Consider the following 19,320-nt stretch of genomic DNA (forward strand, 5'->3'; position numbering starts at 1 on the left):
CTTCCTCCCAATCTCTGAGTCAGAGAGTGCCCCAAAGGCTCAGTCTTCAAGCTTTTCTCTTCTGCCTACCTTGCTGTTTTGATGATGTCATTTGGTTCCGATGAACTTAATGCCATCTAATTTTTTTTAATTTTTTCATCTAAATGTTGATAAATCTCAAATTTTATCTCTAACTTAATTTCTTCTCAGAATCCATATCAACATTAATATCAACCATTGACTCCATTTCTCCATATGGCTGTGTAAGAGACAAGTCAGCTATGTTCAGAATGGAAATCCTGCTTCTCATTTCCCTTTCCCCACCTCCAAACTTGACCCTCCTACTATTTTCCCCATTTCAATAAGTGGTACCACAGTTCATCCACTCTTTTCAAAACTCTAGTTTCATGATCTTTTATTCAAATTTCATTACATCCCAAATTTAGTCTTTCATCAATCCTATACTTCTTGCTAATAATACCTGTTGAAAATCCAGCCACTCCTTCCCATCTCTACCGCTCTGTCCTAAGCTATGGCCACCACCAGCTGTTTCAGATTATAAACTATAGCTCTAAGCTTGTAACTAGTCTCTTTTCTTTGGCTCTTTCCCCTATGGTAAGTTATCTACAGAGCAGCCTTTCAACGTGTGAATTAGATCATGTTACTCCTCTTGACTTCCCATCACATGTAGAATGAAATCTATGATTTTACCCTGTCCTACAAGGCCCCAAGTGATAAAGCCTCTGGGCATGTCCCTCACTCCATCTCCTGCAATTACTCTTATCCATGTCAGCCTGATAGCCTTCCTCTAATGTATGTGAATAACACACATTCAAAATCAAGGACTTTCACTTGCTGTTCCCTTTCCCTGGAATTTCTTTTCATAGATATTTACATGCCTTTTTCTTAATTTCATTCAAGTCTGTGTTCAGTGGCTACCATCACAGTTCTTCCATAACCATTGTCTAACACAGCACTTTTGGTCATTCTCTCCTCTATTCTGTTCCATTTTTCTTTATTAATGTGCATGGCCATCCTGCTTGCATCTCTGTGTTTATTTATTATGTTTCTCATATTGTAATTTCTATGAGAGTAGAGATTTTGCCTCTTTGATCATCTCATATCCTCAATGCTCAGAACAGAGCCTGATGCAATTGATAAGCTCCAATGGAGACAACTTAGGTGAATGAATTAATGGTTGCTTCTTCCTGCTTTACTGTATGTCACGTTCCCTCCATGTTCTAATACAGCTCTCAGTTTTACTCTACTAAGTATAAAAACTCTTATGGCATTTATGATGAATTCCAACTGTTCAACTCATGGGTTAGATACAATTAGTATTCCTATTTCACTAATAAGAGAACTGAGGCTTAGAGAGTTTAAATACCTAGGTTTTAGTCATCCCACAACTAAGTAGCAGAACCAAAATTTGGACTCAGAAAGTCTGGCTTCAGAGTTCTGAATCCCTAATCAACTCAGCTCCCTGCTGTGGTACTTTGTGAAGACACTGTCCTTCTCTCATTCTTTTTACTACACAGAGAGGCACTGTACCCTGAGCTGCCTCTCTTTTCCCCTTCAGCTACTTTCCTCTTGTAACAAAGTTATTTCTATCTGGACCTATCTAAGAGTTTTCTTCTTAAAAATCATTGTGTTTCATGTGTCAACTCTATTCAAATTTAAAAAAAAAATCATCTGGGCAGGCCGGGTTGCTCAGCAGTTTAGCGCCGCCTTCAGCCCATGGTGTGGTCCTAGAGTCCCGGGATCGAGTCCCACATCGGGCTCCCTGCATGGAGCCTGCTTCTTCCTCTGCCTGTGTCTCTGCCTCTCTCTCTCTCTCTCTCTCTCTGTCTCTCATGAATAAATAAATAAAATCTTTTTAAAAAATCATCTGTGGACCTTTGCATTCTATGTATAATTTCTTTATCCAATAAATCCCATTTATTGATATGATTTTTCTTCCAAAATATCTTTTCAATGCCTGGCCACCTTCCTATTCCCTAGAGTATATTTTAATTTTCTTCTTTATTACCTCACACCTGAACTGTCAAAACAGCTTCATAATGAGTCTTAGTCCCTTCTAGCATCTTCCATACTCCCATGCATCCTGCTTATCAGATGTCTTCCAAAGACAACTTAATACCGCATTTGTTCCATAAATTTGTCCAAAGGCTCCCCACTGTTTACCAAGAAAAAAACAACTAAAAACCACTGAGCATCTTACATCTGAGTCTACATTTCTAGTTTCCTATTCTTATGCCTAGGTGGATGGATGGATAGATAAATGAATAGATAGATAGATAGATAGATAGATAGATAGATAGATAGATAGATAGATGAGGTATAGAGATATATCCAAGACTCCTGCCAGGCTAGACTAATGCCATCCATAACTATACATTGCCCTTTCTTTGTTTTTCCCTCTGGACTTATCTCTCCTTTTGGAATCACTCAGTGGCTATCTCTGCCTAACAAAGTTGTATGCATCAATTTCAAAGTTACACTCTAATGAATTCTTTCTTTTCTGAATCTTGTATCCAGAAATGCTGGCTTCCTTTCTCATGTTTGAATAGCATTTCTCTCTACTACATTTGTGGCATTAATTACACATAGTACTACCTCATATGCTTAGGTATTCTAGACCAAGCCTTTCCTCTTCTAACAGGTTGTGAATTACTTCATGAAGGGGAGGGAATGTATCCAATTTATCTTCACATTCATACATTGTATAGCTCAATACTAGCACAAAATTGGTGCTTTCTAAATATCTGTTAAATGACTGAATGAATAAGTAAATGCATTATAAGAATGCCTTGTATTTGTAATATACCAGTGTGGGACTTCTTTAAAAAAATCAGTTATGGTTAAAATACCTTCTAATCAGATTTTATGGTATATTAAGGACAGTTAAAATTGTTTTCATTAACTAGGAAAAGAAATAATGAGCTTAGAAAGAAAGAAAAATGAAATCTAACAAATATGGAGAATTTCTGAATATTATCCATTTGCTAAATACTTTGCTAATTACTATTTCATTAAATCCTCATAATATTATTATGTGGTGAGATTATCTCGATCTTTACAGATAGCAAACAAAGACTCACACAGCTTACTGACTTGACTTACTCTTAGGACACACCTAGGCAACCTCTTAACTTCTATGATATACTGTTTTTCCAAGGATAAAGATGCCTTGCACGCCTTGTATTATTTATATCCTTTCTTTAAAAATATTTTTTCGACAGTAGCATCTCCAATCTACAAACATTAAGACTAAGGTTCTGAGAGTATTAACCCCAAACCCGTGCTCATCTATGGCCACACCAGCCTGAAGGTGCCTGACTCGTCCCAAACCTGTGCTTGATCTGGCGATCACTTTGTGCTGCCTTATGTTGTCACCTGGAGCTCTGAGTTGCTCTTTTTTATTGCCTAAAACAACAATCCTAACAATCCTTTGTAGTCAGTGTCTAACTCTACAGAAATGGGGACCCTCAGATGACCAGCAATTAATTTTGCTGTTATTTTAAAAATTATTATATGTTGCAGGTACATTATTTTAAACAGTTAAATATTTTTACATAAAGATGCTCTGACCCAGCAATCCCATCCTTATACCTATTTTGCTCTTGGCTATATACCCAGCAGAAATGTACAATACATCCAGTAAAAGACACATACAAGAATGCGTGTGGCAATAGTGCTCCTCATATCACATCTTCATTACATTGTAACATATTCACACGGTGGAAACCCATGCAGCAATGAAAATGTAGGAACTAAAATGCCACAAACGATAGGGAGGATCTCAGAGATAAAAGATTGTTAAGACAGAAACCTAACACATCTGTGTCATTCAACTTACGTAAAATTTAAAAGCAGGCAAAATAGTCTAGGGGGTTAGAATTCTGAATGAGGTTACTCTGGATGGGAGGCGATTAGTGGCCAGAAGAGACCATGGGGGCAAGTTCTGATAATGTCCTATTTCATGCCCTGGATGATGGTTACAAAGCATTCCACTGAGCACTTCTTCGAATATTCTAGTTTTCAATATGTGTGTTACACTTAAATAAAATTTCAATAAGAAATGAAGAGTTGATAGAAAATATATCTTTTGAATTAACTTTGTCATATTATATTCTTTGTCATCTCCAGGCTCCGTGTTGGTAAAACTATCTAAAGAAAGAAAATGACTTCAACATGTAATCAAAGTTGATTTTAAAATAAATTCTTAAGCTTTCTGATAAATAAAATAAGCTCTTTGCAACTGGCGTGATTGATATGCCTTAGATGGCTCTGCTGAGCAAATTGTAGACCTGTATCTTGGCAGAGCAATGATTTCATGTAGAATAGTAGATAGATTTTCCGATGGCCCCACTTGCAGTTATTTAGATTTATCAAGTCTTATCTATCGAGTTTTGTATAAACCACATCATAGCACCATGCTGATTTCTAGTCACGTGTATGAAGATGTTTGCTGTTCCACTTAAGAATCATTAGTTTTGTAAGACTACTTTTCCTCTCTTCCTTGACATTTCTCATCATGCTCTATAAAATGTAAATTAGCAGATCAAATATAGACTATCTGAAGTGCTTCTTCGTTCTTAAAATCCATGGGGAAATGTATTTAATTTCATTGGAGTGCAAAATCTGTTTATTTGTCTAAGATTTGTGAACTTATTGGTTGAAAACATTATGTGGCATATGTTGCTCCTCACCCCTGAACACATTTCACAGCTAAGTAAGCTAATGCTTTTGAGAAAACACCAACCCAGGGCACAGGCAAGAGAACCCAGGTATTTTGATTTTCCAATCCAGTGTGCTTTGTTGTAAAATGGAGGCAAAGGCTGACTATTTTTACAATGGCCAAAGAATTATACTACAAATGAAATTACTTACAAGAAATCAGAAGCATCAAGTATAACTTTCCTGAATTTGTATATAAGAGTCAGATGCTGGGTTTCCAGGAATCAGACACCAACACAGAGTTTTGAATACAGGCAATTTATTAGCAAATGCTTTCTGGAATAACACCTGTGAGGGTAAGGGATGCAGAGTTTGGAAGAGGGAGAGATCAAACTGGTGGTGCAGTCAAAGGCGGCTTCAGCTGACCCTATGGCTTGTTCTGGTGCTGGATCTTCCTTCAGAGTTATCCCCAAAAGAGGCTTGGTATAATCTTGGATGAGCAACTTCTTTGGCTGAGAGCAATTCCTGGAAAGATGTAGATTGACTTACATTTCTAGTTATTTTATTACTTGATGGAACATAAGTATCTGTTTGACCTTGGATCCTCTTTTCATTTTTAGCCTGTGTTTTCAACTGGAAAATGCAGGAGGAGAGGACAGGAATCAGAACTGGGAGGGATATAGATTGAAGCAGATGACTCTCAAGATCGCATTAGTTAGAAAATTCTGATAATTTAATGTACGAGAGTTCGTTAGCAGAATTCTCTTGAATTTCCTTTTTTTTTTTTCTGTTTCCCTGTACATGTTTGAGGGGCAGAGTGGGGACATAATATCAGCTTTTAAAGGAAAAAAGAAGTCTCAGAAAAGTAGCCCAAAGCATTTAGTAGAAAAAGTGATGCAAAGGAAATCATACAGTTTTGCTTTTGTGATAGCTTAGGAACTGCTTATGACCACTGGTTTGGGGGCTTTCTAGAACATTTCCTTTGAAAGTCAACTCTTTTTTTTCCCCCATTCCCACCACCTGCTTTAGTCACTTGATTGCAGAACTCAAACAGTGGGTTGGAGAAGATATTGAGAAGTGAAGTAAAGCTGCATAAGAAAAAGCAGATTTTATTTATTTATTTATTTATTTATTTATTCATTTATTTATTTAAGCAGATTTTAAAAACGAGAGTTCCGTTGGATTGAGGTGCTCTACTACCAGAAGGCCATCTTGTACCCAGATATGAGAATAAGTCTCACTTCTGAGACATTTGATTCTAAGTCAGAATCCTTGTGTGATGGGTGCTTGGGTGGCTCAGTAAGTTAAGTGTCTGCCTTTGGCTCAGGTCATGACCCCCGGGTCCTGGGATCAAGTGTCTCATCAGGCTTCCTGCTTGGTGGGGAGTCTGTTTCTGCCTCTGCTCCTCCCCTCTGCTCGTGCTCTCTCTCTGGCTTGCTCTGTCAAATAAATAAATAACATCTTTAAAAAAAAAAAAAAAAAAGAATCCTTGTGTGAACCTTGCATTCATGGTATAAGAAACCAGTATCCTAAGACTGGTCCCCAGCTTTACAGGTTCTAGAACTGGCCTTCATTCCATCCCCCTACAGCCCCTGTGAATGCCCACAGCTAACCAAGAGTGCTTTTTTTAGGAGTAATGAATGCAAACTGCTGTTCTAGTACCATCGTAAACACCAACACATACTAATTCCCAACTATTCAGAATTGCGGGGGGCAGTGGCAAAGAAAGAGAAAGTTAAAAGCTCATTTAAATTTGCATTAGAAATGATGTCATTGTCTAATATGTATGTGACTCCAAATAATAATTTGATCATTACATTATTGAGATCAGTTTTTGTTCTTTGAGTCTTGAATGGCATACTTCATTCCTCCTCTTACCGTGAGTTTCTGCAGGAGGCAGTATTTTTTATGTATCTCTTAGCTCCCACAGGGCTGTGTAAATGGCTTTGTATAAGAGTTGTTGATGAATGAGAATGAAAACCCAGAGGTTGTTTCCTGGTAGTTCCTTAAGCAAATGATTTGTTGATTGATTGGTAATTCTAGTGGATTATCAAAATCAGCAGGTCAATAGGATTATGCAGACAAGGTCAAGATATGGCTGTTAAGATCAAAATGGTACCTCTGGGGACCACACAATTGTGTTATTAGGGAGGATTTTGCAAGGCAAATATGGCTTCTCAGAGATACTGTAATAATCAAGAGTATTTCCGTTGAATTGGTAAAGGTAGAGAATTTTGGATGATGGATTACAAAAGGAACACAAACATAGCTTTTGGAAAGTTTTCCTAGAACAATATGAAAAATAAGAATCCTTTACTTTTTAAGATTTGTGTCACCTAATTCTTCTTTAATTCCTACTGTCTTAGAGATTTCTACAACAGGCTACACCATCTTTGATTCCAGGACCTTTCTCGTCTGAGTAAGGCTTTCGTCGGGCAGTCTGGGGTCACTTGTAAAAGACTAAGGCAGATGTTCTCTTAGTGTCTCGAGAAAGTCACTGTCTGAAGAAAAGGGAGCAGTGTGGTGCCTCAAGCTCCTCTCAAAGGATTCCTCTGGACCCAGATCAGAGGCTCCCTTTCCTGTGGTCTCATCTTGTCTGAGACTCATGGTGTCAAAACATACACTCAACTGTGTACTATTTCAGATTTCCAGACTCCAGAACCATTTCTTATTTGAGAAAATTTCAGTTGGGTAGGGTCAGATAGACGTGAGCCAGGCTGTAGGAGGCTCACAGTGGATTCTGTTTGATCTCAGGACATCTCCATAGTCACCCTACGGCAGACCCTGGTCCGGTCACCCACATCAAACCTCATTTTCAATCTGGCTAAGCCAAAATAAATGAGGCTTTCCCTTAGCTCATAAGGACCCAATGAAAGTCTGAACCTAGATTTTGTTTTATTATCATAATTCCAGTTATTTTCCTCTGCCACAGGAAGAATTGTCCTATCTAATCTCAAAAACTTTAGGATCATATTTCCCTCAGGTTCAAATTTGAGTTAAAACCTACCATTTAGGGGCACCTGGGTGGCTTAGTGGGTTAAGAATCTGCCTTTGGCTCAGGTCATGACCCCGGGGACCTGGGGTCAAGCCCAGCATCAGGCTCCCTGCTCAGAGGGGAGTCTGCTTCTCCCTCTCCTTCTGTTCCTCCCCTGCTCATGTTCTTTCTCTCAAATAAATAAATAAAATCATTAAAAAACAAAAACAAAGCCCTATCATTTAGTTACCTCTTCTTCATGTATTAAACTCTTTACTTGAATTTAAAACAGGATGTTTTGGCTTTTTATAGAACTAATTACATTTTTGGCTATGGCCATAATTTTCAGCATCTTGATGAAATATTTGGTTTATCTTTTAAGTGGTCATATCTCAAACTTTGTGGGGTTTTTTAAAAATATTTTATTTATTTATTCATGAGAGACACAGAGAGAGAGGCAGAGACACAGGCAGAGGGAGAAGCAGGCTCCACGCAGGGAGCCCGACGTGGGACTCGATCCCAGGACCCCGGGATCACAACCTAAGCCAAAGGCAGACGCTCAACCATTGAGCCACCAAGTGCCCCTAAATTTGGGGTTTTGGGGATTTATTTATTGAGGGAAGAGGAGGGACAGATGGAAGAGAGAGAAAGAGAAAGAGAGAGAATCCTAAGCAGAGTCCACACGGAGCCTGACATTAGGCTCAATCTCATGACCTTGAGTTCATGACCTGACCTGAAATCAAGAATCAGATGCTTAACTGACTGCACCACCCAGGGACCCCTAAATTTTGGGTTAATTTTCGCAGATTTATTGGAGTATAATAATTTTCGCAGATTTATTGGAGTATAATTGATATTTACAAACTGTGCATATTTATTGTACACAATTTGATAAGTTTGGACATATGCATATATACATGAAACCAGCACCACGATTAAGGTAATATAACCTATAAAAGGGGTAATTTAAACAGCATTTCCTTTACATGAAATTTGGCTCAATCTTAGGATCTGTTGGATCTTTGCAGATTGATAACAACAACCGGCATTTTTAAAGCGCTGACTCCTGACCCTCCACTCTTCTGTACTTCTCTGTGGATAATCTCTTGAATACTCACAGCCACACCATAAAGTTGGTACTTTTATCATCTCCGCTTTAGAATGAGAAAATTGAGAAACAGTGACCTTAAATAACATATTTGGGTTATGCATAGTCATCTATTATCACATAACACATTACCTCCAAAATGTAACAACTTACAACAATCACTCATTTTCTCATCATCTTCTGTTGTGCCCACAGGTTTGCAGCATGTCCTCAAGACACGACTCCTGGCTTCGCCCAGGATGAGTGATCTAAAAGAGAGAGAGAGAGAGAGAGGACAATCTTTTTCTTTTATGTCTTTTTTTTTTCACATCGGAAAACGAATTTTAATGAATGCTTTCACAAAACAATGTCATTCAGAGAACAAAGTTTTGAGGTTTTTTTTTAAATTTCCTGCTTAAATTCAATTTAATTAACATATACTGTATTATTAGTGTCAGAGGTAGAATTTAGTAACTCATTATATGCATATAATACCCAGTGCTCATTATATCCAGGGCCCTCCTTAGTGTCCATCACCCAGTTACCCCATCTCCCTCCCACCTCCAACAACTCGTCTGTGTCCTGTAACTAAGAGTCTCTTATGGTTTTCCTCCCTCTCTGCTTTTACATTATTTTATTATTTCTTCCCTTTCCTATATGTTCATCTGTTTTGTTTCTTAAATTCCACTTAGGAGTGAAGTCATATGGTATTTGTCTTTCACTAACTTATTTTTCTTAGCATAATACCTTCTAGTTCTATGCGTGTTGTTGCAAATGGCGAGATTTCCTTCTTTCCGATGGCTGAGTAATATTCCATTGTATCCACCGTGTCTTCTCTGTCTGTCCATCTGTTGCTGGACATCTGACTTTTGTCTTTTGTGGCTACTGTTTGTGGACACTGCTGCTTATAAACATTGTTGTGAAGTTGCCCTTTCGAATCACTATGTTTGTAGCCTTTGAATAAATAATAAATTGCTGGGTTGTGGGGCAGTTCTATTTTTAACTTTTTGAGGAACCTCAATGCTGTTTTCCAGAGCGGCTGTACCAATTTGCACTTCACCGACAATGTAAGAGGGTTCCCCTTTCTCCACATCTTTGCCAACATCTGCTGTTTCTTGAATTGTTCATTGTAGCCATTCTGACCTGTGTGAGGTGGAATCCCAGTGTGGTTTTGATTCGCATTTCCCTGATGCCAAGTGATATTGAGCATTTTTTCATGTGTCTGTTGTCCATTTGTATATTTTCTTTGTTACCTGAATTTGGAAGTGGAATTTCTTCTGCATTTGTGCTGCATTCCATTGGTCACCAGACCAACCCTGGTGAAGTGTGGCAGGGAAATCCACAAGGATGTGAATACCATGCAGTGGGACCCAATCAGAGGCATCTCAGATACTGGTTCTAACATGTACTCACTACCAAGTGCCAGAGCTAGATCATGAACCCAGACGGTTTGACCTCATTGCTTGGGCTCTTATTACCATAATGTTGAGAATCATTGCAGAACACACATTTGTGAATGCTCAGACTTTTCCTAAGGGGTACTTTGGTGGAGTTTGTGGATATTCCATGACAACTACTTGAAGAACACCTGTAAATGTGAAGGAGATAAAAATATTTATCAAGGGCATTAGACACTAAATATCCAAAGAGTCCAGATGATATACAGGTCATTGCAGAAAAGACATGATAAGGAGAGGCAGAATGAGAAATCATTTAACTTAAATTCTTTTCACTTCAAAATATTACCTTTGCTTTTATTTTTCTGCTGCTCTGCTCCCCTTTGACATATCTCTAGACTTTGTCAAGTACCATGTTGAGATACCTACAGAGGACTTTATTTCTTAAAATTGTAGCTTAAAAAAAGAAATCTCTACTTTAGATTTCCTATAGGTTGCATTTAGTGCCAACATTTTTAAGAATGTTGTAAAAGCTTTCCAATATCAATGTGCCCTGTTCAAAGAGCTAAGTAATTTGGTGAGGGAATTTCTTCTTGAAAAATCTTTGTGCATCAGTGTGAGATATAAATTCAATTGTCAGCAAGCTGTGTTAGAGCAGATTTCTTGTCATATTTGGCCACAGTGCAAAGATTTATTGAAAATTCTTGATGATATCAGTTTCTGAGTTGTTTTACATAAACATAGCAGTGTAGTGAATGCTTTGAACTGTAGTGTGAGAGAGAAAGAAATAGAGAGAGAGTGTGTGTGTGTGGGGGGGGGGGTTGGCTCTCAAAACTGACATGTAGGAGAAAAATACCAAAAGGCATTTTAATATGTAGTATTGTATCCAACTTACTTTAGAATGATTATTTCTTCAACAACTGTCTTATAAGTAGGTGTAGACTTCTGTGCCCTTTTAGAAATGAATCATGTATAAAATTCTTCAAAAACAAAGCTTTGGAATACAGACTATTCTATTTCATGTCAGGGAATGGAACAATGGGAATTGTTGAGATGCAGAAACATACAATAGATTTATTATTTTTTAAAGAACTTTTTTTATTTGCGAGCCGTTTGTACCCAGGTCAGTAGTGAAAATGCAAAACTTAGAAAGGAAAATTTCTTTCTTCAGTAATGAAAGACTTAGAACTGGAATATAGATGCAGTCTCTTGGGTTCTTTTAGTTCTCTGATTTTATATTCTGTGACTTGCCAAATTGTTTTATGTTTCTCCATTCAAGTTTATTCAGCTCCAACCAGGAGATATTTAGGCAATTCTTTTTCTAAATGTATTATAAAATATTGGTTAAGTTCAAATAATAACATTGATAAAAAATGTGCACAATTTGTAGGGTGGGTGCCTTCTATATCTAAGGGAACTATCATTGTCACATTTATTTATGGGTAAAAATTGTCAACACAAAGACAGCTTTACAATCTGGCAATCAACATTAAAGACTATGCATTGATCCCATTTGATCAATAAGATGGGTAAAATCATTAAATTGACTGCCTGGGAGATTGAGAGTTTAAGTTTTCTGAATATAGACATTATGTTATCATATGGCTCTGACTTAGAAATGTTTTCAAGTCCATCATTATTACTATTATTACTATAGTAACTGTACACCCCAGGAAACTAAATGATACATCAAACCACTTAAAGAGTCTCCAGTGGGTTAAAATGACAGATTTCTAAATATTACTTCTAGAAAATCCTTCTGATTAACTCACTTGAAAAACATGAAGCATCTCTAGCACTGTAGTGTGAGAGATACAAAGACTACAAAATTATAACCTCTTTCTTTAAGGAATTTATAATCTTTTTAGCTGATATCTGGCTTGAATCTCTGATTCTTTTTCCAATTTTCCCTGTCATCTTCTTTTCTTTTCCTTTTTCTGGAGTCTGTTCATATGTTTGTTTATTCACAATTTACTCTTTATAAAATATCTTTATAAGACATTGTGCTACATAACACTTATTATCAAATTTTCATTCAATTCTTCCCAAAAATAATTTAGAAAACTTTGTAGCACCTCAAACATTTTGAATTTAGCATTTAAAACAGTTTGTTATAAATACCTGTGAAGGCTATATCTTTGGCATACCACTCTTATAAATAAATCCAAATGCATAGAAATACCATAGCAATTTGATATCCACCATCATCCATTTACAAAATGCATAAGAAAGCTTCTGTTTAATGGAGGAAAATTTACACGTTTCTCTTTGAACTAGTACCTACAGTTCACTTTCCCAACAGAATAATTAGAAATGTCATCTATCTTTATCTTTTATTGATCATATATCTTATTTCTTTGCAATACAATATGTTTATAAACTGAAATTATTTGTCTATTATTATAAACTTATGTGAGCATAAGTTTATGTTTAACTGCTGGATTTTTTTTTCTTTGGTATTCAGTTAACATTATAATTAGTACCTCTGCACAATAGTGTATAAAATAAGATTTTATTAGAATTTTATCATTTAATGACAAGAATGAGGCTTTTTCTGTACAGTAATTGCATACATCTGTGGAAGAACATTACATTTTGCATAAATTCTATTCCAGTGTTTTATTTATCTGAACACTGAGAAACTTTGTTTGCGTATATGTGTGGGCGAGTGTTACAAAATGAGATTTTTATAGCAGTCACTCAATTTGAACTTCCAAAATTATGTGCTAAAATCATACTGTGAACTCTTATCTGAAGTTATTTTTTATAATATTTAATTAGCTTGATAGTGTCCTCTAATTATGCTGGAAGTAAAAATTTTAGAAACTGCCTGTCTTTTAAAAGTATTTGTTACTCATTCAAGTTACTTGCTTTCTCATTTTTAAGAGGTACATCTATAAAAAGCTTTACCAAGACTTACAGAGTAATTATAAAATACATCTGCAATTTTTTTCCACCAAGAGATACTTTATATAATACCGCATATTATGACAGGATTGGAAGCATTGAAATATCACTTACACTGTTACCGATATAATTTTTAAATGTTTTATTCTATTTAAATCTTTAGAATTTGTATTCAATTCATGAAAAACACCCATAATTTACCCTACTTAAAAGAGCTATTCCTTACTATGAAACCAATACTTTTTAAAATTATTTAATTAAAATGTCTTTACATTTCCAGGAGTATTGTAAATACACTGAAAAATAAATTCCAGAATGCAACTTCAAAATCTATTTTACTAAAAGCAGCCCTTTTGATTTAAAGTGCTGTATATTTAATGTAATTAAAAAATGTTTAAATCTATACGTTGTTTCTAACTAATTTAAAATAATGCACTATAATCTGTATCAATGCTGATGAAGTTACTTAAGTAAGAAGCATATGATAAAAAGAAAGGTTTTCCTTTGGTAAATGTGCATGCCCATTCATGTTAAACTCTGGTAATTGGTATTAGAATGTAATTAAATAAAAATAATGCATATAATAGAAATGGCATTTTTAATCTAATGGACAGAAATATACTGCAGAAGTTCATTCCAGTAGCTAGTTTATTTTTTTTAATTTTTTTCAGTAGCTAGTTTAAATTGTATTTTTTTGTTAATAAGAGGTAGGCAATACTAAACATTTTGTAAGATGATGTAGGTGAAGATAGACTACAATTAGAATAAATATTTTATAATGTGACATAATTTAATAGATATTGAATAATGGAATTGAATGATGCTCCATACACCTAGGAAATACATTATGGGTTTAAGCCAGTATCACTGAAAATGTTTGATATTCCCAGACAACATTAAGTTATATTAAAATTAATGTGTCACTAAACTGTACTGTTTTGCTATTGGAAGTCATTTTCTTTCCATTTAAATAAAAATCCTAAGTATGACGATTAAGACTATACCTTGCTTTTCTCTCTCCAGACTATCTCTCAAGAGCATCACATTCTTTCACAGAATTAACAGAACATTCCCATTTCTATAGCCCACTGTACACAATACATCCAGTTTCTGAACAACCCAACATTTCTAACACCATAGTTCTTGCTTTGGAGAAAGAAAGAGGCAAAAACAAAACAAAACAAAAACCAGGGAGCCTTAAGGTGGCTTTATGGTGGCCTGATATATTCTTTCTTTCTTTGAAATCCTGGGAAGTTTGAAATCTCAGGGTTATGCCTTATAGTAACCACTGGAGGAGTGAGCTGTCTTTTAAAGTAAGAAAGAGACTTTGTAGAAAGAGAGGCAAGTAAAGGGGCCAACACGGTACTAAGAAGAGCATGCATGGGTTTGAGATGTGAAACCTTAGCCCTTTCCTTTTCGGCTTGTTCTGTGGTTACATAAGATAAATAATAGTAATGACAACAATGTCTTTGTTTTTGCAGCTGTCGTGAGTGCCATCCCTGTGCCCACCCTGGAAAGTGCCCAGTACCCCGGAATCCTTCCGTCTCCCACATGTGGATACCCTCACCCGCAGTTTACCCTCCGGCCTGTGCCATTCCCTACACTGTCAGTGGACCGAGGTTTCGGAGCAGGAAAAAGTCAGTGTAATGCATTTTCCTTTCTTTTTACTATGAATAAGAACAAATGAATAATAACCAAGGATGTCTCGTTGAAAGTACAGCATTTTGACATTCTCATCTCTTGGAAAAACTGATTTGCCTCTGCCCTGGATCAGAACTGGGGCAGAGTCAGTCCTTTGGATCCTACCACATGCTTTTGGACTGATTCTCTGGGAGTCTCTCCCCGGAAACATTCCACAGACCATGTGGGAAGCTGTGGGAAACAAAGGTTAACTGGTTCAGTAAAGCAATGATATGACGGGTGCTTGTGTCAACAATTAATGTGTTCCGTCAACTAGGAAATTAATAAGCAAGTGACTGTTCTCCAACATATTCTTGTGTAAATGTCTGTTAGTCATATTTAGAGGTGTCTCATTGATTCCCGATGAACCAAAACTTAAATGAATGTTTTAGCTTTCTTTACTTAAATCATTAAGCAATATCTTCTGATTTTTAAGTAATAATTGTTGGAGAAAGGGATTTCCAAAGGAGTGTCTCCTTTGGTTTTGTTTATTTATCTTTCTGATTTTAATGAGATATGGCTGACATATAATATTGTGTAAATTTAAGACTTACAGGATGTTGACTGGTTATGCTTATGTAGTACAAAGTGATTACCACCGTAAACTTCTACAGTGCCCCGCTCATGCCACGTAATTGCCCTTTCTCTTTTGTGGTGAGAATGTTTTAAGTCTACTTTCTTAGCAACGTTCAAGTAAATAAAACAGTATTATGAGCTGTGATCATTATGCTGTACATTAGATGCCCAGAACTTCATCTTATTACTGAAAGTTGGTACTCTTTGACCAACATCGCTCTTTTTTTCCCTACCTCCCTGCCCTGGTGACCACAATTCTAGTCTCTATTTTTATGAGTTTGTCTTTTTTAGATTCTATGTATAAGTGATATCATATAATATTTGTCTTTCTATTCCTGAATTATTTCATTTAACATAATGCCCTCGAGGTCCATCCATATTGTTGCCAACAGCAAGGGGTCCTCTTTCTCATAGCTGAGTAATATTCCATTGCATATACGCCACATCTTCTTCATCCATACGTCGGTTGATGGATGCTTAAGTTGATTCCATGTCTTCACTATTGTGAATAATGCTCCAATGAGCATGGGAGCGTGTCTATGCCTTTAAGATACCGTTTTCATTTCCTTTGGGTAAATACCCAGAAGCGCCATTACTGGATTATATAGTAGTTCTGTTTTTATGTTTTTAGGAACCTTCATACTGATTTCCATAGTAGCTGTACCAGTTTACACTGTTGGAAACAGTGCACAAGGGTTTTCTTTTGTCCACATCCTTGCCAACATTTCTCTCATCTTTTTGATGATAGCCACTCTAACAGATATGAGGGGATATCTCATTGTGGTTTGATTTGCATTTCCCTGATAATTAGTAAGGTCAAATACCTTTTCCACATATTTGCTGACCATTTATATGTCTTCTTTGTTAAAAATGTGTATTCAGTTCTGCACCTTTTTTAATCCAATTTTCTTTCTATTGTATTGTGTGAATGTGTTACATATTTTGGATATTAATCCCTTGCCAGATATATGGTTTGCAAATATTTTTCCCATTCTGTAAATTGCTTTTCATTTTGTTGATGGTTTTCTTTTAGCTGTACAGGAACTTTTTAATTTGATGTAATCTCATTTGTTTATTTTTACTTTTGTTGTCTTTGCTTTTTGGTGTTAAATCCAAAAAGTTATTGCCGAAACCAATGTCAAGAATATTACCCCGTATTTTTTCGTCTAGGACTTTTATAGTTTCAGGTCTTTCTAATATAGTTTGAAATCAGGAAGTGTGATGCCTCCAGATTGCTCTTCTTTCTCTATCGATTTGGCTATTTGGGGTCTTTTCTGGTTCTGTGCATATTTTGGGATTGTTATATTTCTGTGAAAAATGCCATTGGAATTTTGATAGGGATTGCATTGATTCTGTAGATCACTTTGGTAGTATGGAGATTTTAACAATATTAATTCTTTCAAACAAAGAGCATGGAATATCTTTCCTTTTATTTATGTCTTCTTCAATTTCTTTCATCAACGTCTTACAGTTTTCAGTGTAAAGATCTTTTACCTCCTTGGTTAAATTTATTCCTAGGTGTTTTATTCTTTTTGACACAATTTTAAATTAGATATTTTTCTTAATTTCTCTTTCTGATAGTTCATTGGTAGCATCTATAAATGTAACTGATTTGTGTATATTGATTTTATATACTGAAAGTGGTATTTCATTTGTTCTAAGGAAAATGGGTATGGAGAGAGACTCTCAATCTATTATATACACCCTGGTGGTTTCTCTTATGCCATTTGACTTTTTTTTTTCTTCAAGCATAGCATTTTAAAATTGATTTTATGGCTTTCTTCTCTTAGTTAAGAACAGGTGACTCAGCAGCTCATGTGAGATAGGATGTTTTGTAATAGATAAGATGGTAACAGCAATAAAATATATTTGTGAGGTAAGCTATATTTTTTCCAACCCAACAGGGACCGCTCTAAGAAATCATAAATCGTCTAGATGTAGCAAGGTTAGAATTAAAAGGCATCAAAAATCTGCCAAGAGAGAATTAGATTTATTTTCTCTTTTCTCATGGCACATCATGTCTACAGAATAGAGTTGTGTGCAGAAACCCAAGGAAGAATAGTTTCCCAAACCGTATTGAAGAGAATTAAATCAGAAAGATGTGGGAAGTCCAGAAACCAAAAATTTTTAAATCCTAGGACAAGTAGGAAGGTGATTCCAGTCAAAGAATTCAGAACCCACAAGTCACTTCTTCATCTTCTGAAATGAACTCTCCCCAGCACAAAAGAAAGGATTATAGTTTTAGCTTAGTTTTTCCCTCATCGAATCACTATCTATTATTTTATTTTGATTTCACCCTATTCTCTGGCTTTAAAAGGAAGTGTGAGAAGAATATGTAGAATGACCTTTATCTCTTCACTACACAAGACCAAGTCAAGCCAAAGTTCACCATGTTTGTTTGTTTGTTTAAGGAGATGAACTATTTTATTTTATTCATGTTGTATTCTTGGAATTTCTTTTTCTCTTTTAAAGGCATAGTGTCCTGAGAACTCAGCATCCCATTTATTCTTTTCTTTCTCTCTTGATTTGTGCAACAGGCAAAACTGTCTCATTAAGTCATAGACATAATAATTCCAAAAGTTAAATTTTTAAATTTCAATGAAAAAGAAAATAATAAATGAGCTAGCATATTTTTTTTTCCTTTCCTCATTGGCCCAAATCAGTCCATGGAGAAGCTCAGTATCAATAGGATAGGGATGTATCCTCCATCCAACGTGAACTAGAGAATTCACAGGGAAAGGGAAGAAAGACTGCAGGTCTGGTGACTGGGTTGCGTGCGTCCTCTGCCTCAGGCACATGGGAGCTGGGGAAGGTGCTTTTAAGAAATAATAAAAGGAAAAAGATAAGAAAGTCTTTGGCAGTTTCCACCTCCTCAGATCCTCAAAGATTGCAAGGTTTTGACGATCTCATTAGGAATGTCTCCTTGCTGACCTTGGGGAGACCCAAGCCTGCTGAGAGCAAAGGCCCTCCTAGGCTCCAGGCTGCCACCACCCCAGGGGGGCCTTGTCTCACAGAGGCCCAGGCCTGAGGCTGCAGAAACCTGGGGCAGCCACCATCAAGAAGCCCCTCTCAGGGGCCAGAACTTCTTTGCCAGCGTGGATTCAAATGGAGACTGCATAACTAAAGCAGTTGCAGGTTTATATATATATAGCCTTTTCCCCCAAAAGTGATTTGTAGTTGTGTGTGCAGCACTTTGCCCTGATATGTGTGCTTTACAGTAAAAACCAAATCTAATATATTTTGAATAAATAAATAAATGAAAAAATTTTAAAAACACTGCTGGCCCTTTCTTCTTTCTTAATATTCTCTATTCCTTGGACTTCCAGCATAACAATTTCTCCCAATCTTTCATAATCTCTGAACTTTGATTTTAAAACCTGGTTCCATCACTATCTCTGGGTAACCTTGGGTAAGTTGTGAAGGGTGAATTGTAAACAAATAATAGATTACCATACACTGTCAGGACTTCATGTGTGTCACCATGTCTCATCTCAGAGTCTATGCAGATTTTTCTTTTTTTTTTTTTTCACAGTGGATGTATTTGTTTCTTAGGCTGCCATATTAAGGTACCATAAACGAGGTGCTTAAAAATGACAGAAATTTATTCTGTCCGTAAGAAGTTTATTCTCTCGTAGTTCTGGAGGCTAGAACTCCAAAATCAAGGTGTTGTAGGGTCCAGAGTCCCTAGAGTTGGATCCATCTTTGCCTCTTTCAGCTTCTCGTAGTCCCAGGCACCCTTTGGCTGTGGCACCATAACTCCAATATCTGCCTCCTTCACATGGCCGTCCTCTCTCTGCCTGAAGAGGTCTTATAGACCTAGACCTCTAAGGACATGAATATCCGGGGGCCAGAATGAATATGAATAGAATTGTGTCTCCTCACAAAATATGTTGAGGTTCTAACCTCCAATACCTGTGAATGCGACCCTATTTAGACATAGGAGCTTTTCATATGTTACCAGGTTAAGGTGAGTTCATGCTAAATCAGGATAGGCTCTAATCCAATATGTCTTGTATCCTTCTAAGAGTAGAAACTCAGAC

General features: G+C 36.4%; 1 protein-coding gene across 1 annotated transcript in view; it reads left to right on the forward strand.

Annotated features, from left to right (window-relative positions):
- Nucleotides 1-19,320, forward strand: part of LOC129495456 (netrin receptor DCC-like) — a 735,527-nt gene that overhangs the window by 681,401 nt on the left and 34,806 nt on the right. The window contains exon 27 of the mRNA XM_055302992.1: nt 14,506-14,661. Within this exon, the coding sequence (XP_055158967.1) occupies nt 14,506-14,661 (156 nt within the window). The remainder of the gene's footprint in view (nt 1-14,505; nt 14,662-19,320) is intronic.

This window comes from Nyctereutes procyonoides, unplaced genomic scaffold (genome assembly GCF_905146905.1).
Source record: "Nyctereutes procyonoides isolate TBG_1078 unplaced genomic scaffold, NYPRO_anot_genome, whole genome shotgun sequence".
Taxonomy (NCBI): Eukaryota; Metazoa; Chordata; class Mammalia; order Carnivora; family Canidae; genus Nyctereutes; species Nyctereutes procyonoides.